Here is a 22,625-nt window from a genome sequence, read left to right on the forward strand (position 1 = left end):
TTGTTCTTTTCTTGGCTCATCTACTCTAAATACAATCTGATGACCAACCATTTGAGGCCTCATCCCAAGAGTTTTCTTCAGAGACTCGAGATATATTGGCTGAGGTGGGTATCCAATTTTCCAGGGCACCTTGACTGGCTGGCTGAACATGAGAGGTTTAGAATACACCTTTCCCCAGATGGCTTAGTGACGGGGATGTGGAAATTCACATTTCCCACTCACTTACTTCTACAGGACTAATTTTCACAATTTCTTCAAGTGACAGGTGAACCATATATCTGCCCAAAATCCATAAGTTTTCTGCACTGACCCATGAAACAGAGTTATCTGCAAAAAATAAATAAATGGAGAAATACGTAAATACATACATACATACATACATACATACTTCTGCCTGGTATGTGATAGTCAAAACCATCTTTGATGTCAGGACCTCCTTCTTATGTTCATTCATTCATTCAACAACCATTCATGGACAGCCTCCTACCTATGAGATGGTACGTTACACACAGGCAATCACAGATGCCAGCCACCTGAGGCTTTGTTCCTCAGCAACATGGTCCCTGGACCAGCAGCACCAGGACCACCTGGGAACTTATTAAAAATGTAGATTATTTGGGGGCACCTGTGTGGTGTGGTCAGTTAGCGGCCAACTCTTGATTTCGGCTCAAGTCATGATTTTGGGGTCATGGGATCAAGCCCTGCGTCGAGCTCTGCGCTCAGTGTGGAGTCTGCTATGTCTCCCCCCACCCCCGCTTCTCCCCACCCTGCTCCGCTCTCTCTCTCTCTAAAATAAATAAATAAATAAATAAATAAAATCTTAAAAAAAGAGATTCCTTTAACAAAAGCAGACTATTTCTTAATAGTTTAGATCACAAAATACAGTTTTACTTTTAGTTCACTTAGTTACTAAATAATCTGGCAACTTGGAATATATGACTCTCTTTTATTACTACCAGTAGCAATCATTATCAGCCTTATTGATTAGCACTAGGTTACTGTATTTGAGCCAAACCAACTACTCATCCTTCCTCATATGCACCCCAAATGTTCTCCAAATCTTCGCTCCCGTGCGTCCTCCTCATCAGCTAGAATGCCTTTGCCCTAATTCTTCTGCTCCGAACTCCTGTCTTCAAACTTGAGCTCAAACATTTCCTCTTCCCTCTAAAGCCTTGTCTTCTCTCCTCAGCCATCAGTAATTTCTCCCTCCTCTGAATTCCCAGAAGACTCTCTCACTCTGTTCTGGCATTTGAATTACTCGTCAGTGGGAAGTCCGTGGGACTTCAAGAACAATCATGTCCAGGCTCCATTTGGACTTCATGTTTCACTAAGCTAGAATCGGCCCCCATTGCCTCCAATCCTTCAGTAAAAGGTTTTTACACACAACGACATTGTGTTGGTGGCATTTTGGGGAAAGTGAAGAAGCAAGGGAGCATTTACAGGGTACAGTGACTCCATCACCAAGAGCTGTTGCAAAAAGCCAGGGGCAATGACTTCATGCCCAGATGAGATGGTGAAGTCAGCTGCTGTATATGGGCTGGGTCACAAGAGCAACAGAATGCTTCCCCACCCCAGGAGTCACAGCTATTGGGGTGAGCACAGGTAAACGCCCTAGGATCCCCTAGATGAGACGAAGACTCTGGACATTCGACTTGGTTATTAGAAGGGCTGGTCCCAGAAGGCTAGAGAACTGGGTGGGTGTGAGTGTGGGAGGGAACCACTAAATTCATCAAGAACCAAGTTGAGTTGTTAATTTTAAATTAATTTTAAAGCATAAACTATATTTCTGCAGACCAAAGATCCCAAAGATCGGGATCTTTTTAACACCCAAAGTATTCCCAGTTACCTCGAGGAACTTCATGAAAAATAAAAAGCTTAAAGTCCAAGTAGAATTCGTTTTAATTCACTTTACTATAATAATGAAACATAGCATATAGGAATTTTAGAATGAAAATCTGTCTCTAATCAAATTCTGACAATAAGGACTTAGGGAAGTCTAGAAGCTGAGTGGCTCTCTCAGGGTTACACAGTGTGAGATTCAGATTTCTGGAGGCCGTAAATACGCATCGGGCAGAGGGAATTCTGCTATGCACTAAAGACATTGATTATTCTGTTGCTGAATGCTCCTTATACACGTATCTCAGAGCTTAATTCCAGGAAGAGGATTGATTGGCCCTCAGTACACTCCAATCCCACAGGCTTCCTTTATGTTTCCCCAAAACACTGAGCTCGTTCCCACCCCAGGGCCTCTGCGTTTGCTGTTCCTTTGCCTGCAACATCCTTCCCCCAGAGCCTCCCAGGACCCATTCCATTTCTCATTTCGGTCTCAATTCAAACATCAGGTCCTCTCTGATTCCTTAGTCCAGAGGTTGGCAAACTACAGCCCACCAGCCAAATCCAGCCAACCACCTGCTTTCGTAGATGGAGCAAACTTGGTTTTTACACTTTTAAATAGTTGGAAGTAAAATCAAAAAAAGACAATTTTGTGGCATGTGACAATTATGAAATACCAATTTCAGGGCCCATAAACAAGGCTCTGCTGGGACACAGCCACGCCTGCTCATATGTTGTCAATATCCGTTTTAGCACAGAACATCAAAGTTTGTGGTTTTTTTAAAAGATTTTATTTATTTATTTGACAGAGAGAGAGAGACAGCCAGTGAAAGAGGGAACACAGGCAAGGAGAGTTGGAGAGGAAGAAGCAGGCTCCCAGCGGAGGAGCCTGATGTGGGGCTCAAGCCCAGGACCCCGGGATCACGCCCTGAGCCAAAGGCAGATGCCCAACGACTGAGCCACCCAGGCGCCCCAGAACATCAGAGTTGATTCACTGAGCCAGACTAGAGACCCACGAGCCTAAGATATTTACTCTGACCCTTTATAGAAAACGATGGCCAAGCCCTGTTCTGATTGAAAGCACTAAGCCTTTCCATGGCATTTATCCATTTTATTTTATTCATAGCACTTACTGGTACCTGAGCCTTCTCTCTCAATCTCTCTGTTTCTCCTTCATTTGCTGGTTTAAAACTTTTCTCCACCTACCCTCCCCCAATAAAACAAGAGCTCTATGAGAGCAGTGACTTTGTCTTATTTTCTCTGTATCTCCAGGGGCTGACACATGGTAGGATTTGGTAAGTGTTTAAAAAGTTTATTCTGTTTACACGACTTACATTAAAAACTCAATGAACTGAAGCCATCTAGGACATCGTCTGCATACTCATCTATACAGTCATTCTTTTTTTTTCAATTGCAGTAAACATAACATAAAGTTTACTAACTTAACCGTTTGTAAGTGGATGATTCCGTGGTATTAAGTATATTCACTTCGCCATGCAACCACCAACACCGTCCTCCTCCAGAACATTTTCATCTCACAAAACCAAAACTGTCCCCAAGAAACAACAACTCCCCAGTTCCTCCTCCCCCCAGGCCCTGGCAACCACCATTCCTACTTTCCAGCTCCATGGATTTCACCCCTCTAATACACAACTGTAAAATAAAGGAGTCTTGACCTACTTCCGCCTTGGCTGCCAGGAAACTTCACGCTAAATTTCTGTGCTTTATTGCCTAGATTTCCTTTTAAAAATTTATTGCGTCCCACTTTAATCCAGATTTATGATGCAGATTTTTGAACTTGAAACCTTACTGTAAAGGTTCTCTTCGACTCCAAGACACTGTCATTATTTACACTTCACTTATGAACGAGGACAGCCCATTGATTGCAAGAAGCAGAGGAATCCTTATTTTGGAGACTTGAATGTGTGGGAAGTGTATGGATGGAATAGGGTATGTGGTTTTTGGTGGCTTTTTTTAAAGATTTTATTTATTTGGGGCACCTGGGTGGCTCAGTTGCTTAAGTGTACCTCTCCCTCTGCCACTTCCCCCCTCCCCCGCTCATGCTCGTTCTCACTCTCTCTCTCTCACATCAAACCCTCTCAGAAGGTGGGAAGGACGGGTGAAAACCAGAAATGACAATAAAGTAAAATCCCTATCTTCAGAGAGGAAGCACCACCTTTAAGGATGGACTTCCCCTGAAAAGTGATCCCACCTCAAAGCCCAGGCTCACCAGTAGCTTTGGAGGACGTCTGCAAAATCCCAGTCATCCAGGAGTAGAGCGCTCTTTGGGAATGAGCCGAGGTTTGGTCGTAGAGATCTTTGAACACCGCAGATCTAAATGAGGAACACGGGCGTCAATTAAGGGACAAACAGGTGGAGGACTTGAGACAGGGTCAAAACAGCCAATGGACCCAAAGCTGTCTTGTGTTAAAAAGCCTTCCCACTCCCTTGCTACGTGCAGCTATTGTCCCACTTCTCCTTTGTCCTTAGTAGCTAAATACTTTCCAAAGAGGGCTCTCCACTTCCTTACCTCTTGGTCACTTCTTTTTTTGTTTTTTGGTTTTTTTTTAATCTTTTAAGATTTTATTTATTTGCGAGAGAGCATGAGTGGGGGTGAGAGGCAGAGGGAGAAGGAGAAGCAGGCTCCCCACTGAGCAGGGAGCCTGATGCAGGGCTCGATACCAGGACCCTGAGATCATGACCTGAGCCCAAGGCAAAGGCTTAACCAACTGAGCCACGCAGGCGCGCCTCTTCTTCTTTTTTTTTTTTTTCTAAAGATTTTATTTATTTATTCAACAGAGATAGAGACAGCCAGCGAGAGAGGGAACACAAGCAGGGGGAGTGGGAGAGAAAGAAGCAGGCTCATAGTGGAGGAGCCTGATATGGGGCTCGATCCCATAACGCCGGGATCACGCCCTGAGCCAAAGGCAGACGCTTAACGACTGCGCCACCCAGGCGCCCCCCCTTCTTTTTTTGTAACAGCTTTATGGAGATATAATTCCCACACCATACAATTCACCCACTGAAAATGTACAGTTCTCTGTTCCCAGAGTTGTACGACCATCACCATATTCAACTTTAGAACGTTTTAGCACCTCAAAAAGAAACACCATACCCTTTAGCTACCACCCTCCAACTCCTAGTCACCCCAACCCCTAAAACTACTAATTTACTTTGTCTTCATAGATTTGCCTTTTCCGGACATTTCAGATACATGGAAGGATGCAAGAGGTCATCTTTGTGACTGGCTTCTTTCACTTGGCATCATGTTTCCTACGTTCACGCATGTTGGATCACGCATCAGCACTTCATTCGTGGCCTTTTCACAGCCAAACACTATCCCATGGCCCGTACCCACCGCATTTTATCTATTAAACAAGGTCCAATTGATGGACCTTTGGGTTGTTTCCACCTTTGGTCTATTATGAATAATGCTGCTATAAACATTCATGTGCCAGTTTTTGTGCAGATAGACATTTTCATTTCTCTTGAGTGGAACTCAGGAGTGGAACTGCTGAGTTAGATGGTAATTCTGCACTCGGCCTTTCGAGGAACTGCCAGACTGTTGTCCAAAGAGGCTGCATGATTTCACATTCTCACCAACAGTATACAAGGGTGCTGATTTCTCAATATCCTCACCAACACTGGTAGTATCTGACATTCTGGGTTTTGGGTTTTTTTTTAAATTTTTGTTTAAATTCCAGTTAACTAATGTACAGTGTAAAATTAGCTTCAAGTGTACAATCTAGTGATTCAACACCTCCATACAACACCTGGTGCTCATCACAAGTGCATGCCTTAATCCCCATCACCTATTTAACCCATCCCCCCCACCTCTCCTCTGATAACTATCAGGTTGTTCTCTGCAGTTAAGAGTCTATTTCTTAGTTTGTCTCTTCTCTCTTTTTTCCCTTTGCTCATTTGTTTTGTTTAAATTCCACATATGAGTAAAATCATATGGTATTTGTCTTTCTCTGCCTGACTTATTTCACTTAGCATAATACTCTCTTGTTCCATCCATGTCATTGCAAGTGGCAAGATTTCGTTCTTTTTTATGGCTGAGTAATATTCCATTATATATATATTAGGTATATATATATATACATAGATACATAGATATATCACATATATATAATGATCACATCTTCTTTATCCACTCATCAATCGATGGGCATTTTGGTGGTTTCCATAATTTGGCTATTGTAGATACTGCTGCTATAAACATTGGGGTGCATGTATCCCTTCAAATTAGTATTTTTGTATTCTTTGGGTAAATACATAGCAGTGCAATGAGTCACTACAAAGAAAAAAACCAAGTACAGAATAGTACCAGTGGGGTACAGATAATGGCGAAATTATGAGGATTGTTCCAGAATGGCTAACATTTGGGAGGCACCATTTTAATCAAACCATCTCTAAACTCCACAGTTGTTAAGCTCTGCTCCAGACCTCACATGTTAACCTGCACCCCTTGCTTCCCCCCCTCTGCCATATATTACCTCCGAGGTGGGGAGAGGGGTTCATGGGCTGAGGAAGCACTCACAGGTTCTTGAAAGCGTCCTCACGCAGGTCCCAGGGGAGCTTCTCTGCGATTTCTGGCTGCAGAAGGCTGCCTGAGGAGCCCCTCAGCACCCTGCCCAGGATCTCCACACACTCCAGGGCATTCAGCACCTGGAAACACCTCTCCAGTGTGATGAGAAACAGGCTGCGGTTCACGCCAGGGCTCTGCAAGGCTTGTTTCCGGATCTCTCCCAAGTCAATAACAATGTCTTCCAGCTCCTAAAGTAAAGAAAGAAGCTAGGGTTGTCTTGTGAGAGGCCTCTAGATTTGGAAGCCCTGGGAGGAACCACACTTAGCAGTGGGGAAATTCAGGGCCACTGTTTAACACCACACTGCTCTGTCAAACCTTCTAGAACTTTCCATCTCTTACAGAACAAAGCCGAGGCCTTCACCTGCCTCACCCACACTAGGCAACTTCCCACTCTCCAGGTGTACACCATGACTCATACCTCAGGTGCATGCCTGAGCTGGAATTCCCTCCCCACCTCCTTCCTCTGGTGAAATCCAGCTCACTTATGGGTAAGCTCAACTGTCATCACCTTCTTGGTGAAGTCTTCTCAAATGCCCTCCTACTTTAGTCAAATCAAATCTCCCTCCACTGAGCACTCCCAAGAGCACCTTGAGCCAAATGCTATGATGCATTAGAGATGCTTATGGCCTGTCTTTCTTCCGTGCCAATGGTTCTCAACCCTGGCTGCACATCAGAATCACTGGGGAGGTGATCCCAGCACCACCATACAGAGTCTGATTTAACTGGTCTTTGGTGGAGCCCAGGCAGCTGACTATAGTGTGCAGCAGGGGTTGAGCCAGAAAAGTCCTTGACACCAAAGCCATGTGCCTAGTGGAATGCTTGGTACCCAGAAAACAGTGAGAAAGCCTGTTTGGATGGATGGATGGATGGATGGATGGATGGATGAAAGAATGGATGAATGAATGAATGGCTCTTTTGAACCACAGAATCCAGGAATGCTGACAGGGCTTAGTCACAATTTGACTGGCACCTGTCTTTCACCCAGCACACACTGCAAACATAATAACCACCATTGACTGAGCAATGACCACACACTCCACAAATGTTATATGCTATTATTATCTCAAGATCGTAGGTGATGAAAACAAAAGATAGAATAAGCAACCTGCCCAAACTTACACAGAGCTAAGATCTGAAACATGTGTATCTGCATCCAAGCCCACACTTGTAACCATGACCCACTGCTTCCCAACTTCAGCCATTTACTCTCAGGGGCTAAACAGCGTAGTGGTTAAGAATGCAGCTCAGGTGTTCTGCACCAGAGGTCTCTGGATAGAATTTAGGGCACCTGTGAACATTGGAGGAGACTGCACCTTCATTTTACTGCCTTAGAACTCACTTCCAGCATTTCCTTCAGGAATGAATGTAGACGATAAGCCACCAAAGCACTAGTAGGACCTTGGATCTGTCATCAGTAGAAATCAGACACTTTCATAACGCATTACGGTTGTCACAGATACCTTGAAATCTCCTTTATAATCAATACCTCCTCAAAATTACAGAAGCTATTTAACTCAGAGCTAAATCTTGTTATTGGATGTGTTAAGCACATCAATGACTATACTCCAAATGTGTTTGTTTTATATATTTTGATAAATGTCTTTCAATAGAATTGGCTTCCTTTATAATCCCTTGTGTTTTATTTTATAGATTTTTCACAAGTTATTCTGAGAGGGGGCCCTCACTAGATGGGCTTCACTAGATGCCAGAAGGACCCACAGCTGGAGCCAGGAGCCCAGGTTCCAACCTCAGATCTGCCACTTTGGAGCTGTGTGATGCAAGGTTATTCATTCAACCTCTCCAATCCCATTTCTTTATCTGACTATTGAAATGGTAAGATTATTATTGTCCTTATCTCAGAAGGTCCTTGAAGGGATTTAATCGGTCCATGCATGGTAAACCCCTAGAAAAGTGTTGGCAAACTATGCTTCACAGGCCAAATGTGGCTCGCGGCCTGTTTTTGTGAATAAAGTTTTATTGGAACACATCCATGCCCATTCATTTACCAGTGCCACCTAGGGTTCCTTTCCTGCTACAATAGCAGAGTTGAGTAGTTGTGACAGAGAATACGTGGTGTGCAAAGAATAAAATATTTAGTATCGGGTCCTTTACAGAAATGGCTTGCTGACCATTCCCTTAGAATAACACCTGACACATAGTTAACCCTCAATAAGCATTAATCAATATCAATTTCATAGACCAGCATCTTCATTTTTGTCATATCTTTGCACTGCCTTTACTATTATTTACCTCATACTTTTTTTTAAACCAACTTTTACATCTCTACCAAACTCGCAGGTTGGATGTACCTATTCTATTTTAATTACAGACACTAAAGTAAGTCTGTGACTATTAAAATGTTTACGTGGTTCAACTCCTTCTAGGAAACACTGTTCCCCACATTAAAGTGTCTCTAAACCTCACCTTTCTGGGTCTCAAGGATTTTCTGGGTCTCATAGACCTTGCTCTGTGACACTCTTTGATCACCAACTTTGTTTTGTGGAAATTTGTCTATTTCTGTTTTTTTTCTACCCCCTAGACTGTAAATTCCTTAAGGGCAGGGGTAGTTTTTCATCTTTGAACCCAGTGTCCACTGATGCATAGTAATCATTCATGGATGTTTACCAAGCCAAACTACTAGAAGCTCCTCGGTACCCTCATTTCTTAGTTCCCATAAGAATATATACTATAAGGCTCTTCATTTGAACTTTGGAAAAAGTAAGTGAGAAAACCAAAGTCTGCAAGCTCCTGGGGGGTTTGTGAAGGGAGAAGGAGGGAGGAAGACATAAGCTGAATTCAACTCAACAAATATCAACTGGCCCAGGATTTCCCCTACTCCCAGGGTGCCCAGAACGCCTCACCAAGAGGTCCTTCTTGTCTTCTAAGAGGCATTTCATGGCGGTGTGGAACTGCTGAGCGTCTGTTTCCCTCAGGTCCTCCAGCAGCTTCTGGGGCTGGTACAGACGCTGCTCCAAGTGGTTTTCCATGGCTGCCTGAATATGGGATGTTGAGAAGAGTCAGTGAGGACAGGACAGGAGCATGTGGTCAGCACCACGGCCAGCATCCAGCCAGGCCACCTATTTCCCTGCAGAGCCCACCAGCTGACAGCTAGCGGGCATGTTTGGTTTGGCTGACTCCAAAATTTTTCATTAGATGCCAACATTTCAAAGTCAGGGGATTCCCCACAAAATCCAGACTTCCAACTTCTCTTGGAAAACACAAAGATTTGGCAACGCTAGGCATATCCCCTTCCTGGTGGTAATAGCAGGCAAAGGGGCAGCTGTTCCCTGTAATTACGCTCCTATTCACCACCCACCCAGCCAGCCGATTTCCCCATGGCCTGCCGGGCCCTAGAGGCGAATGGGGTTTTAAGTCCAGAGCAGTTGGCCTCTATCTAAGAAGTTTACACCCCCAGACTGGCACTGCTCAAACCCTCTCCCACGCCCCAAGCTACCAGCCGTAGAAGCAAAATTCAGGCAGCATGAATAAACTCCCTCTTGGCATCCCCTCCAAAGTGAGGAGGAGAGAACAGCAGTCTCTCCTAAAAGAGATTACCTCTGCTGTCTGAGGAATTATTTTCTAAATCTCCATTAAAGATGCTCTAGAAAGGCAGCATGTTGTGATGTCATGGGCAAAAGGTGGGCTCTAGAACCAGACAACCACGGGAACATCCCCACTTTGCCACTGACTAGCTGTGTGGCCTGGGACAAGTCACTTACTAGGATTGGCAGATAAAACACAGGACACCCAGTTAAATTTGAATTGCAGTTAAGCAGTAAATAATTTTTCAGCATAAGTATATCCCAAATATTGCATGGGACATATACTAAAAAAATTATTCATTGTTCATCTGCAAATCAAATTTAACTGGGAGCACTGTACTTTTTTTTAAGCAACCTCTACACCCAACGTAGAACTCAAACCCACAACCCCAAGATCCAGAGACACATGCCGCCCCGACTGATCCAGCCAGGTGCCCCGGGAATACGGTATTTTTATTTGCTAAATGGGCAACACTACTTTGGGGCCTCGGTTTTCTCAGCCGAAAAATAGACACCGTAGAGACTTAGCATGTAGGGTTGTTATGACGATGAAATGAGTGTGTGTAAAGTGTTTTCAATAGTGCCTAGCACACAGTAAGTGATAGATAAGCACCACCCATTATTCCCTATCTTGAATGAGTTGAATAATGATTTACTCAGTGATTCTCCCTCTAGAACGAAAGGCCCAGGTGGGTAGTAATGTGACTGCCTTATTCTCCTCTGAGTCACCAGTGTCTAGAACAGTGCCTGGCAGAGATTAGAGGCTAGATAAGTAGATACCGACTGAATAAATTTATACACAGGAAGAGAGAGAAGATATCTATTCATCAGGTTAAAATATACACATCTCATGAGAAAACTTACTGCTGGAGAGAAAGGGAGCAGGCATTACTTGCCTTTAGGTGACCACAGACTGATGAACAGAAGAAAGCAAGCAGATGCCATGAGGCCAACAGCCATCTCCAGCTAGTGTGTGTCCTGGTAAAAGGCTAGCAACCAGCTCTCTGAATGTAGCTCTCATGTGAATTTTGGCTGATATTTTCATTTTCATTTTAAAGTAAATAAAAACTGAAACAATAAAGATGCCAGGACTTCATTCATTCATATGTCAGAACTTCATTCGTCAATGACATGACTTCTTTGCTGAATCAAATACTTTTTGAATACCAAAAGAATATTTCCTCAATTTTCTGTGCTATTTGAAGTATAATGGTAAAGATACGACATATCACCCTGCCCTGATGATCATGCTGATGAGCACGTGCTGTCCAGTTTGCCACAGTCCCCACCATGCCCTATTGCTCCACAAATATCCATGGCTGTGCTACTGTTTTTCTTACAGTAGAGTTAAAAGGGAGGAAAAATATTTCTTGGACCCATGATCAAGAGACTAATCATTATACCCAAAGACCCGGTCTCCTGTAATTCCATTTAGCAACAGAATTCCACACATTTTAGTGGGCTAGGTGGCTTCTCAGAAAGGCCTCTCTTCTTATTCCTGTGCAGTGACAGGGGACTGTGGACTGTGAGCCAATGAAATGGGAGCAGGAAGAAGGGTGCAACTTGCAGGTCACGTCCTTAAAGAGAAGATGCTCACCCTTCACTTCCTCTTTCCCACCACCCCCTCTCCTGGGTTGGAGAATTGATGTGCTGTTTCAATCACATGGGCAACAACTCCCTAGAGGATGACAAAGCAACCAGATAGAAGGAACCTGGGCTCCTGGGTAGTCTTTTGAAATAGAGCTTCCTCTACTCTCTAGATCTCCCATCTCCTACATTGTTTGTGCTGCCGGAATTTGGGGTCTCTTTGTTACAGCAGCTCAGCCTACACCCTAATACACCAAGTCTCCCTCAAAGTTAGAAAGGAGGAAAAACAGAAAAGAGCTTGCATCATGTTTCAAAACAACTGGACAGAACACGTTTCTTTGTGGAAACGAAAGCTAGCTCTACCTAGTCTGCTTCCCCATCCTACCTGGCCCCTTAGTTTACAAGCCCTGAGTGCTGAGAGGGAAATGTATGGTAGGAATGAGTCTCAGGTACACACCTGTAGGCTGGGGATGGTGAAGGCAACATTCCGTGAATTCAGATAGGCCAGGACTCTGTGGGACAGGTCTGCCGTCCACCCATGGGAGCTTCAGTTGAAGACAGAAGAAGGTCACGATGACAGGTTCCCCTATGATGAGTAGTTCCCCTACTTGCCAAGTGGCCCAGAAGACCAGAGTTCAGACAGGATGTGGGGAATGGGCCGGGGATGCTAAGAACGTTGTGTTTGGAGGAGGTAGGAGATTTGTTAACCTGGCACAGGGGTGGGACAGTTTCCAAATCTAAGAATCTTCCTGGATCCCATTCTCTCAAAGACAATTATCAGTTTCTGAGCTGTGTGCAATATTCTAATTCCCATAAAAATCCACTTGGATTAACTACAATCCAGACTGACTGACTTGGAAAGATGTCATTACGATATTAAATTTAAAAAGCAGATACTGTGTATACCATGAGAGGCTGGAATAGCATAGTAAGAGTGTGAGCGCAAAACCCAGATTCGAATCCTGACTCCGCCACTTAATTGTGTGGCCTTAGGCAATTTACTGATTTTTCCTGTGCCTCAGTTTCCCTTTCTGTGTAATATAGCTAAAAATTGTGTAAATTCTATTTGTTCACACACATAAAGTGCTTAAAACCATACCCAACCACATAGAAAATGTACAATTTCATTCAGAACAGCCAAAAATTGGAAATGACTCAAATGTCCAACAAGTAAAAGGTTAAATGAATATGGTACATCTATTCAGTAAAATGTCACCCATCAATAAAAAAGGAATGAGTTAGACTTTAGCTTCCAGCTATGATGGAGTAATCGGCAGCAGATAAATTCTCCTGCCTTAAACAATTGGAAGGCCTTTTATAATCCCATTTTTGTTACTAAACAAATAGATGAATGAATACATGAACACAAAGATAGATGATAGATAGATAGATAGATAGATAGATAATAGCCAGAAAGAACATATCCAAAACTATCAAATGGAGTTAAAGTTACATTAGGAAGAAGAATGTTTATGGGGACTCTTTCACTTTAACATAATTGGATGCCCTTGTCATGGGCCCCCAAGCTCCCATTTCTTCTCCCTCATATTATTCATATTAGAATTATCTGTTTATATTTGTCTTTCCTCAACACCCTCTAGTGCCCAGCCCCACATCCCCAGTATCTAACACCAGCCGGTATGCAGTATATAACATGACAGGGCAATGGGCCCTGGAGCCCCACTACTGGATACACATCTCAGCCCCACCACACTTCCCAGCTGCATGACCTTGATTCACCCTCCCTGTGCCTCAGTTTCACTATTCTGTCTAATGGGATAACAACAGGTCCTTCCCTGGGGGAGCTTGTGAGGATTGGGCATGTTCCTATGTACAAAGAGCTAAGAATGGGACTGCTACATAGTAAGCATTCAATAAGTGTTAGCACTTGTGCCAGAGCAGAGAGGAATACAAGTTTGTGAAACAAATGTATTGACTTTAAAACACCTGTGCAATGGTTGATATTTTTTGTAATATGGACGTGTTATATATGTATGTATGTATGTATACATGTATGTATGTATGTATCACTTTTTACAATTAAGAGACTTCCATTTAGGAATTTTTATTAAACATCTACTCCATCCCTTCCCCTCCCCTCGAGGGTGGGTTACCTTTGAAACTGTATGAGATCCAGTAATGCTACACAGGAATAAAATGAAAAGACAACTTTAAAAGAATCATTCCAGAGAGATCACAGGCACATTCTGTTTGAAATTTTTAGAAGCAGCAAAGTGGGGACAGAGTGGGGACATTACCATTCAGATAGCTTCCATCTATTATCTCTTCCTAAAAGGCAAAGAAATAACGTCAAGTAAAACATTCTAAAGTTGGCAGTTCCAGTAGAGGAGATTTTGATTAAAAGAAAATGGGATACTCACCGCCATTTTTTGCAACAATGGATGCAAATCTGTAAGAAAGTCATGGAAGGTATAACTAGAATTGAACTGTGTGAGTTTTAGAAATATACATATGGGTTAGGAAAAGAGTCTCCCCTAAAAAAAAAAGTCACTCATGAAGGAAAATTTTTAGTGAATTTTAATTACACCTGTGCCCATGTGGGCCCGGTATGAGAAAACCCTGGTTTGAAACACCCTTTTAGAATAATCCTGAAAATCCTACAGAAATGTGTGCACGCACACACATACCCACACAAATGCATATATCCCAAACTCCTAAATCGAGCCATCCCATCATGTACCTAAATTGAGCCATCCTGGGGCGCCTGGGTGGCATAGCGGTTAAGCGCCTGCCTTCGGCTCAGGGCGTGATCCCGGCGTTCTGGGATCGAGCCCCACATCAGGCTCCTGCGCTATGAGCCTGCTTCTTCCTCCCCACTCCCCCTGCTTGTGTTCCCTCTCTCGCTGGCTGTCTCTATCTCTGTCAAATAAATAAATAAAATCTTTAAAAAAAATAAATAAAAAAAAATAAATTGAGCCATCCCGCTACATTCCCTAAGATGTGTGGAAACAATGGCAGATTTATTCCTCCCTCAGGACTTACCCTGCCTGGAATCTGGAACTCTATGACTTGCCACTCCATGCCTCAGAAAAAGGAACAGGAAAAGAAGGTACATCCTAGGTTCCTGGGACATCCTCCTGTAGTTAATTCAAGCACAGAAGTGATTCAGGTTTGTATTTTTAAAATACATTTAAGAACATTCAGAAGACTTGGGGCACTTGGGTGGCTCAGTCAGTTAAGCGCCCGACTCCTGATTTCAGCTCAGGTCATGATCTCAGGGTGCTGGAGGGGAGCCCCACGTCCGGCTCCATGCTCAACGAGGAGTCTGCTTGGAGATTTCTCTCCCTCCCCCTCCACCTCTCCCCCTGCCCTCTCTCTCTCTTTCTCTCTCTAATATAAATAAATAAATCTTTTTTTTAAAAAGGAGAGAACATTCAGAAGACAAAAGGGAAAAACAAATAGGCCCAGAACCCTTTCAGCTCTTTTTAAAAATACATTTTAAATTCCATGTACTTTGCTCCATCTAAACCCCTGTGTTAGTCAAAGACACAATCATCTCTCTCCTTGATGACAACAGTGGCCTGTTTATATTCGTACACTCCCTCCCATTCCCTTCAATCCAGCAAAGAGGAGTCATTAGAAGCATGGGCTCTGTTATATCTGACAAGGGGTTTATATCTAGACTATAAAAAGAACTCTTATAATTCAGTAAGTAGAAAATAAGCCAGGGGCAAGAAAAGACACAAACTTAAGTTTCATTTTAAATCAAAGAAATGGCCAGTAAACTCATAAAAAATCATCTACATCATCAGTTATCAAGAAGATGCAAATTAAATGCACACTTAGATACCACTACATAGGGGCGTCTGGCTGGCTCATTCGGGAGAGCATGCGACTCCCGATCTCAAGGTCGTAAGTTTGAGCCACACACTGGGTATAAATATTGCTTAAAATTGAAATCTTAAAAAAAAAAAAAAAAAAGATACTACTACAGATACTAGAATGGCTAAAAGTTCAAAAGACTGACACCAAGTGTTGACGATGATACGGAGCAACGAGATTCTCACACGCTGCTGATACAACCTCTTCGGAAAATTGTTTGGCAGTGCCTTATACAGTAGACTATGCAATACTCTAGGATCCACGAATTCCACCCCTGGGTATGTATCCAAGAGAAATTAAAACTTACATCCACACAAACACTTGTCCAGTTTCATTCATAAGAGCCAAAAACTGGAAACAACTCAATTGTCCAAGTACAGGTGAAAGGTTCAATAAAGGGGCGCCTGGGTGGCACAGTGGTTAAGCGTCTGCCTTTGGCTCAGAGCGTGATCCTGGCGTTATGGGATCGAGCCCCACATCAGGCTCTTCCACTATGAGCCTGCTTCTTCCTCTCCCACTCCCCCCGCTTGTGTTCCCTCTCTCGCTGGCTGTCTCTATCTCTGTCAAATAAATAAATTTTTTTTAAAAATCTTTAAAAAAAAAAAAAAGAAAGGTTCAATAAGTATGATTCAACCGAACATCACTCACCAATAAATAATAAGTTGGACTTTTGCTTCTAGGTCTGACGGAAGGAGATAAACCCTCCAGCCTTAAATAATTTGAAAACCCACCAAAATAATGAAACAAAGGCTTTCAGACATTGGACAACAGGTAGCATAAGACCGAGATCCTAAGAGAAGGGAAACTGTAGAGATTATAAATGTATATATTGGTCTCTGCTCTGGGTTCCTGGCACAGAGCTCCTAAAACCTTAGTAAATTCCTACACGGTAAAAGTACTAGGAGCATGTTTTTGTTCTATTGAGGCGACACTGGGTGGGCTCCTGGTTGGCTCCTGGATGGCAGCTCGTCACCAGAAAAACCAAGCCATGATTCTCTAGCCACCCCCCCCATCCTCCAGGGAAGAGAGAGGGGCTGAAAATGGAGTTAATAATGGATCGTGCCTATGTGAGGAAGCCTCCATAAAATCCCAATAGTACAGGGCTTAGGAGCTTTCAGGTTGGTGAACACATCCACCTCAGGGGAGCCATACACCCCAACTCCACAGGGACAGAGGCTCTAGCACTGGGGACCCTCTCAGACCTTGTCCTATGTATCTCTTCATCTAGCTACTCATCTGTATCCTTCATCATATCTTCTCCTAAACTGGTAAAAGTAAGTGCTTCCCTGAGTTTGGGGAGCTGCTCAAGCAATATGACCAAACCAGAAGAAGAGGTTGTGGGCACCTCAGATTTGTAGCTGTTAGACAGTTAGGTTCTGACAGGATGCCTGGAGGCCAACAACGAGGAAGTCTCGGCCAGCTATCGGGAAGGTCAGAGGCCTGTCCTGGCAGCACGCCACAAAACGCCAGATCAAACCAGACTGGCCCAAGATGGCAGATGCCATGACAGGAAACCTCTGGCCAAATTAGGAAGAAAAATCACAAAATGCTTCTTGCCGCCCCAAGTCAAGAATATTTCACCCCGAGCTAACAGCTGTCAATAAAAGATAGAAACCCAACCCTCACAACATGCAGCTCTTGCGCTCTCTCTCTCTCTCTCACTGCTCTCATATCTCGAGAGTGTGCTTTCCACTTTAATAAACGTGTCTGTCCTTGAGTTCATTCTCGTGACAAGACCAAGAACCTTCGGTGACTCCCTAGTTCACCTGGCAACACAGCCACATCACACAGAAGTTGTGTGGAGACCTGGAGACCTACTGTGTGGAAACCTGTGTTGTGGAAACCTGGAGACCTACTACGTGCAACCAGTATTGAAGTGGGGGTGGAGGGGAACAGTCTTATGGGACTGAGCCCTGAACCTGTGTGATCAGACTGTATCTCCAGGCGGGTGGTGTCAGAACTGAGTTAAACTGTAGGGCACTCAACTGGCCTCACAGAATCGCGGGGTGTGAGGAAAACCTCTGCACATTTGGTGACCAGAAGCATCAGAAGTGAAGCAGTCCATGTCAAGTGATTTGAGCAGGTGGTAAAGGAGTCATCGGTTTCAAAGACTCACAAGACCAAGAACAAAGAAGGAGGTAGAGAACCTGCTTTCCCTACTCAGGAGGGAAAACTTGAGGTTCTTCCATATACAAGCACAAACAAGCTGGCCCCTCCAGCTCGCTGCCTGGAGTTTGCTTCCTTGAAACGGCTCCTAGTGCAGGAATGGTGGGCATGGTGCATATTCCAAAGACAGGGGAGGGGATGAGGAGCCTCCGATACCGATACCGGGCACCAGCTCACAGGGGCACCCAACAGTCACATGATCTCTCAAATGATTCCCCCACACCCACAAGGGGTCACCAAACCACAACCCAAATTCAAACAAGCTGCCTGGTTTTATGGGGCTCACAAGCTAAGAGTGGTTTTTACATTTTTAAATTGTTAAAAAAAAAAAAAAAGGAGTGATCTCTCTCGACACAGGAAAATTTCATGTATGAAATTTAAATGTCAGTGTCCATAAGTAAAGTTTTAAGGGAATCCGGCCAGGCCCGTTCGTGCCAGGTTCGTCTGTGGCCGCTTCCTGAGTCAGTGCTACAGAAACTGGTGTGGTCTACAAAGCCGAAAATATTTATTCTCCATTCCTTCGCTGGAAAAGTTTGCCAAGCTACGCACTTACATATCTACAGAAGAAATGTGGTGTTTAAGATGGCTTCAAAATAACAGGGGAGGAAGGAGGTGGGAGGTGGTGATGGGTTTGCCAGGGGAAGCTGAGTGATGAGTACATGAGATTCATTATATTCCTACGTCTGTTTTTGTATATGTTTGAAATTTTCCACATAAATGATTTTTAAAAGAAAAAGCAACAGAAAAGACTGTGTGTTTTTACGGAGAAAGGGTGGATAGATGAGGGGGGAAAAGGGATGGGAGCTGCCAGGAAGAGAGGAACTAGGGGGAAAACAGGTGGGGATGGATCCTTCAGGTCGAGTGGAAGGAGGGGGGCCCTCAAAATCTGTTTATGGGTCAAATCAGATAAAAACTGGGAGCTGCACTTTGCTTCACCTGACTCTCAGGCAGCCCACACCCCAATGACCGGATACCACCTTCTGGGGGTATTAACAGGAACTTGAAGGGAACCCCCATCATGCCCACCCACGGTTTCCTGAGATTATTTTATAGGGGCCCCTGCATTCTTTCTTACAGATTTCCCTGGTATTGTCCAGCCTGTTAAACAAATGGATTCTTTAACCCCCAAGGGGACTTCCACAACAAGCTTTGCAAACAATTATCCTCATTTTACTGCCCAGGGCAAAAAACGAACTGAAACTTTTGAAACCTACAAGCACCAAAAGCTACACATTCCAACAGGTTTTGAGGGAAGGGGATCCCAAAGCCCTTTGTAGACGTGTTCTGCCCCACCAATCCCACCCCCCAGCTGGTACATTCAACTCTCATAATAACTCTTACTGGGCTGGGGTCTTTTGAGCCTTAGCGGAAACTTTGGCCCTTTTTTCCTCCCTTCCCTTCGGTCAGCTGCCCTGGGGCATTGGCCTCATTCACAATTCTCCAGTTTCCCAGACAATGAGGCTTCTTGTGCTTTCTTGCCAGCATCTCCCTATTAACTCAACGGGAGGGTATATGATTACTGAAACAGAGGCCCTGCTTTCTGCTGCACATAATGTCTTCATTCCAAGGAAACCCCACAGCATCCCCAGTATGGGATTTGGTTTTAATTAAAAGCCCTTTGGGTCACTCTGTTTCAGGAGACTGGCCAAAAGGATCGAAGGGACTATGCAGGGCAATAATGATTTGGGGGGTTGATGGTTTTCTCCATGGGCTGCTCCCCTTTCCCACCAAAGTCTCCCCACTGCAGACTGGTGGAAATCAGGCAGGCTAGGGGCTGCTTTGGTGGAACCTTAAATGCAAACAGCAACAATAACCACAAACCAGAAGTGAACACTGTTTCCTGAGCAACGGGGAGCAAGCATCTGGATGAGCAGGGAGAACAACCATCCTGCTTTCCTGGGACTGAGGGATTTTCCTGGGACACACAGTTCATTTTTAAGACAGGAAAAGTTACAGGCAAACCAGGATAAGTTGGTCACTCTTGCTAAAATGCTGGGGGGTTTCTCCCAACGCTGGCACAGTCCATCCCAGACACAAACCAACAATTCACAATTACATGGAGTTTTACTATCTGTAAAGCAGTTCCCTTTAAGGTCTGCATCATGGAAGCATATTTATGGGCCATCCAGATACCAACTTGGAGATTTTCCACCAAAAAAGAAAAATTACAGGGGCGCCTGGGTGGCTCAGCCGTTAAGCTTCTGCCTTCGGCTCAGGTCATGATCCCAGAGTCCTGGGATCAAGCCCCACATCGGGCTCCCTGCTCAGCGGGAAGTCTGCTTCTCCCTCTCCCACTCCCCTTGCTTGTGTTTCCTCTCTCGCTGGCTGTCTCTCTCTCTCTGTCAAATAAATAATAAACGAAATCTTAAAAAAAAAAAAGAAAAAAGAAAAATTACAATACAATTTTCTTTGAGATCAATGCAATGTGCACTAACTGGTCTGGCTTGTAGAATACCAGGATGATTGAACCAGATTTGGTGTTGGACCCGCCAGGCTCACAGTGGGTACAGAAGTCAAAGGAGTGGTTGCTTTCTGGACTAGAGGCATGGAGGTCTGAGCTCCTGCCCCAGCTCCGCCCTTAATGGGAAGACTCTGGACTGTCATTCCCCTACCTTTCTTTTGCTCTCAGGGGAGCAAAATGGAAGGCTTGGGATTCTGTGATAAGAGAGGAAGAAAGGTCTCACTGAGCATCTTTCGTGTGCTGGCATCATGCCAGGCCCTCCCTTCCATTTATTTACTCTCTCCATCAACCCCAAAGGTTTACATGACTGGGTTTCACAGATGAATTCCACGGGCACATGAGGTCACACAGCAGGCAAATGACAGAACGGGGGGTCCCAATGCAGGGCTGCCTGACTCCATAGTAGTCCTAATCCCAGCAACCACCGAATGAGAGAGAACGAAGCATATGCCCCTCTCCATACACTGTCTCTTGGAATCCTTGCAGAACCTTTGAGGCAAATATTACCATTATTCCTACTTCAGAGAGGAGGAAACGGGTTCAAAGAAGTCAAATGACTGGCCCAAGGTCACACAGCTACTGCGTGGAAGGACCGGTTCCCAAACCCAGAGCCAAATGATCCAAATCGTGGACCAGCTTTGCTCCCCAGCCTCCCTGCTCAGCACCTGGAACCTAAAACTCCAGGTGGCTGGGGTCATCTCAAGGATAGGAGCTGGGCTTTAATTCGGACCCACCCAATTTGTACTCTTGAACGAAGTCCTTAACCTCTCAGGGCTTGCACTTCCTCCTCTGTACAACGGGGATGGCAACACTATCCCCCTCACGCAGACTTTGTAAACATTTTTAAAATTCCTAAATTAATCCAGTGTGCAGTCGGTGCTGAATTTGCTTTACCTGAACGTGCTCATTTCCTGCTCACAGCAGCTATGAGGTAAAATATGGAAAATATGTAAAGAATTTGCCTTCTATAGAAAATAGGTAAAGGACGGAGCCCAGCACTGGCACAAAGAAACACTCGATGAACAGTAGCTATTATTATTGCTGGTGCTATTGTTTTTACGGCTATTATTACAGACATTGCCTTCACTGCTGTTCTTGTTACTACTATTAAGTGGGTTCGAAGCCCTTTTCTAGAAGTTTCTGCACTCTCTTCCTCCCATGGACGCCGCCACCCCCAAGAGCTATTCAAGCTGCGACTGCCCTTGCCCGCTCTCCTTTTTCTGTCTCCAATGCCACCCCCACCCGCGCCCCCACCGCGTGCACCCCCCGTGCCCCTTTCCCGGGGAGTCCCCGCGGCGCACCACCAGCCCGCGCGGCTCCCCTGCGCTCGGTCCCACTGGGTCCTCCGCCCGGGGCCCCGCCACGCGCTCCTCACCTGAGGTGCCGCTCGGCCGCTCTGAGGCCTGCGCGCTAGGGGGCGCGGGGCGGGGCCGCAGGGCTCACCCGGGGCGGTGGGAGCGGTGGGGGCGGGGCCAGCCTGCGTGGCGCGACCTCCTCCCCGCAGGGTTCGAGGGGAAACCCCTCGCAGAGAGCCGCGGCGTCACAGCCCCGGCTTGGGGTCTTCCTCTCCCGACCCGAGCGTGCCAGACGCAGACGGATAGAATGCACGCTGCCTGGTCCCTCTTTGAGATTGCCGCCAGCCGGGGAGGATGGAGAGCTAAAGGCAGAGCCGGCAACTGCAACGTAGGGACTTTATTCGGATCCGGATGCAAACAGACTGTTAAAAAATTATAAGACAGTTGGACCCGTGTGGTCACTGGATAGTCAAAGGTTAAGTTTTTGAGGTGTGAGCACTGTAATGTGGTTCTCCTAAAAGTCCTTATCGTTTGTAGATACATGTCTGTAACACTGAAACATGATGTCTGGGATTTGCTTGGAAGTAAAGGGGACCCCGGAGCAGCAGGAGCCTGGGTGAAACAGGACCGGGCCATGCGTTGATAATTGTTGAAACCAGTGAAGAGCGGTAGTTATTACCTTTCTTCCTTTTTATGTGCTTGGGATTTTTCCATATTGAAAAGTTTTTTGAATAATAAGAACTGTAAATATGTTCAGACCGGTTGGTCCGTAAATGTTGACCTGATGTATCTGAAGGAAAAAAAGAAAAATTCCTCCCAAGTCAAAAAGGCTCGTGCACCAAAATATCTACTGCCCCAGCATTACATATATACGCACCCAGCAAATGGTGGTGGAAAAAGACCCAATCTAAGTGTACAACAATAAGGAAGTGGTCACATCAACTGTAATACAGCAACTCTATGGGTTACATAGCCATTAAAATGGGCATTAACAAAGACCATGTAATAGTAAGACAAGGAAATGATCTTAGAACCCCAAAAAGCCAAATATTAAGTAATATGCACTTTTATTAAAACTGGAAGGGAGTCCATTGAAGTGTTAAGGTTTACATAACCTTATGCATAATTTTTGCCTCTTTTCTACTGAAAATAGAATCATAAACTCTAGACATTTCCTTGCAGTTCTTCATATTTAATGAAATACATCTCAATACCTAAACTTTTTAAAATAGCTAAAATGCCTAATGCTGACATTATTTTGTAACTGGCAGAATTAGAAATTCTCTTCAGAAATGGCCACCTGTTTA

General features: G+C 44.6%; 1 protein-coding gene across 5 annotated transcripts in view; it reads right to left on the bottom strand.

The window, feature by feature from the left end:
• Nucleotides 1-21,605, bottom strand: part of OTOA (otoancorin) — a 66,020-nt gene extending 44,415 nt beyond the window's left edge. For 2 of the 5 annotated variants that reach the window (XM_040635224.1, XM_040635223.1), the window contains exons 1-10: nucleotides 21,399-21,605; nucleotides 14,557-14,651; nucleotides 13,935-13,963; nucleotides 13,812-13,842; nucleotides 13,668-13,695; nucleotides 12,011-12,098; nucleotides 9,286-9,417; nucleotides 6,377-6,612; nucleotides 4,064-4,167; nucleotides 227-327 (exon numbers count right to left, since the gene is read on the bottom strand). In XM_040635224.1, coding sequence (XP_040491158.1) covers nucleotides 227-327; nucleotides 4,064-4,167; nucleotides 6,377-6,612; nucleotides 9,286-9,417; nucleotides 12,011-12,098; nucleotides 13,668-13,695; nucleotides 13,812-13,842; nucleotides 13,935-13,963; nucleotides 14,557-14,647 — 840 coding nt within the window. In that variant the 5' untranslated portion in view covers nucleotides 14,648-14,651; nucleotides 21,399-21,605. Of the gene's footprint in view, nucleotides 1-226; nucleotides 328-4,063; nucleotides 4,168-6,376; nucleotides 6,613-9,285; nucleotides 9,418-12,010; nucleotides 12,099-13,667; nucleotides 13,696-13,811; nucleotides 13,843-13,934; nucleotides 13,964-14,556; nucleotides 14,652-21,398 lie in introns of those variants that run through there. The other 3 variants (XM_040635225.1, XM_040635227.1, XM_040635226.1) reach the window with 3 other exon arrangements.
• Between the last annotated feature and the right edge of the window lie 1,020 nt (nucleotides 21,606-22,625).

This window comes from Ursus maritimus, unplaced genomic scaffold (assembly GCF_017311325.1).
Source record: "Ursus maritimus isolate PB19 unplaced genomic scaffold, ASM1731132v1 scaffold_2, whole genome shotgun sequence".
In the NCBI taxonomy this organism is placed as follows: Eukaryota; Metazoa; Chordata; class Mammalia; order Carnivora; family Ursidae; genus Ursus; species Ursus maritimus.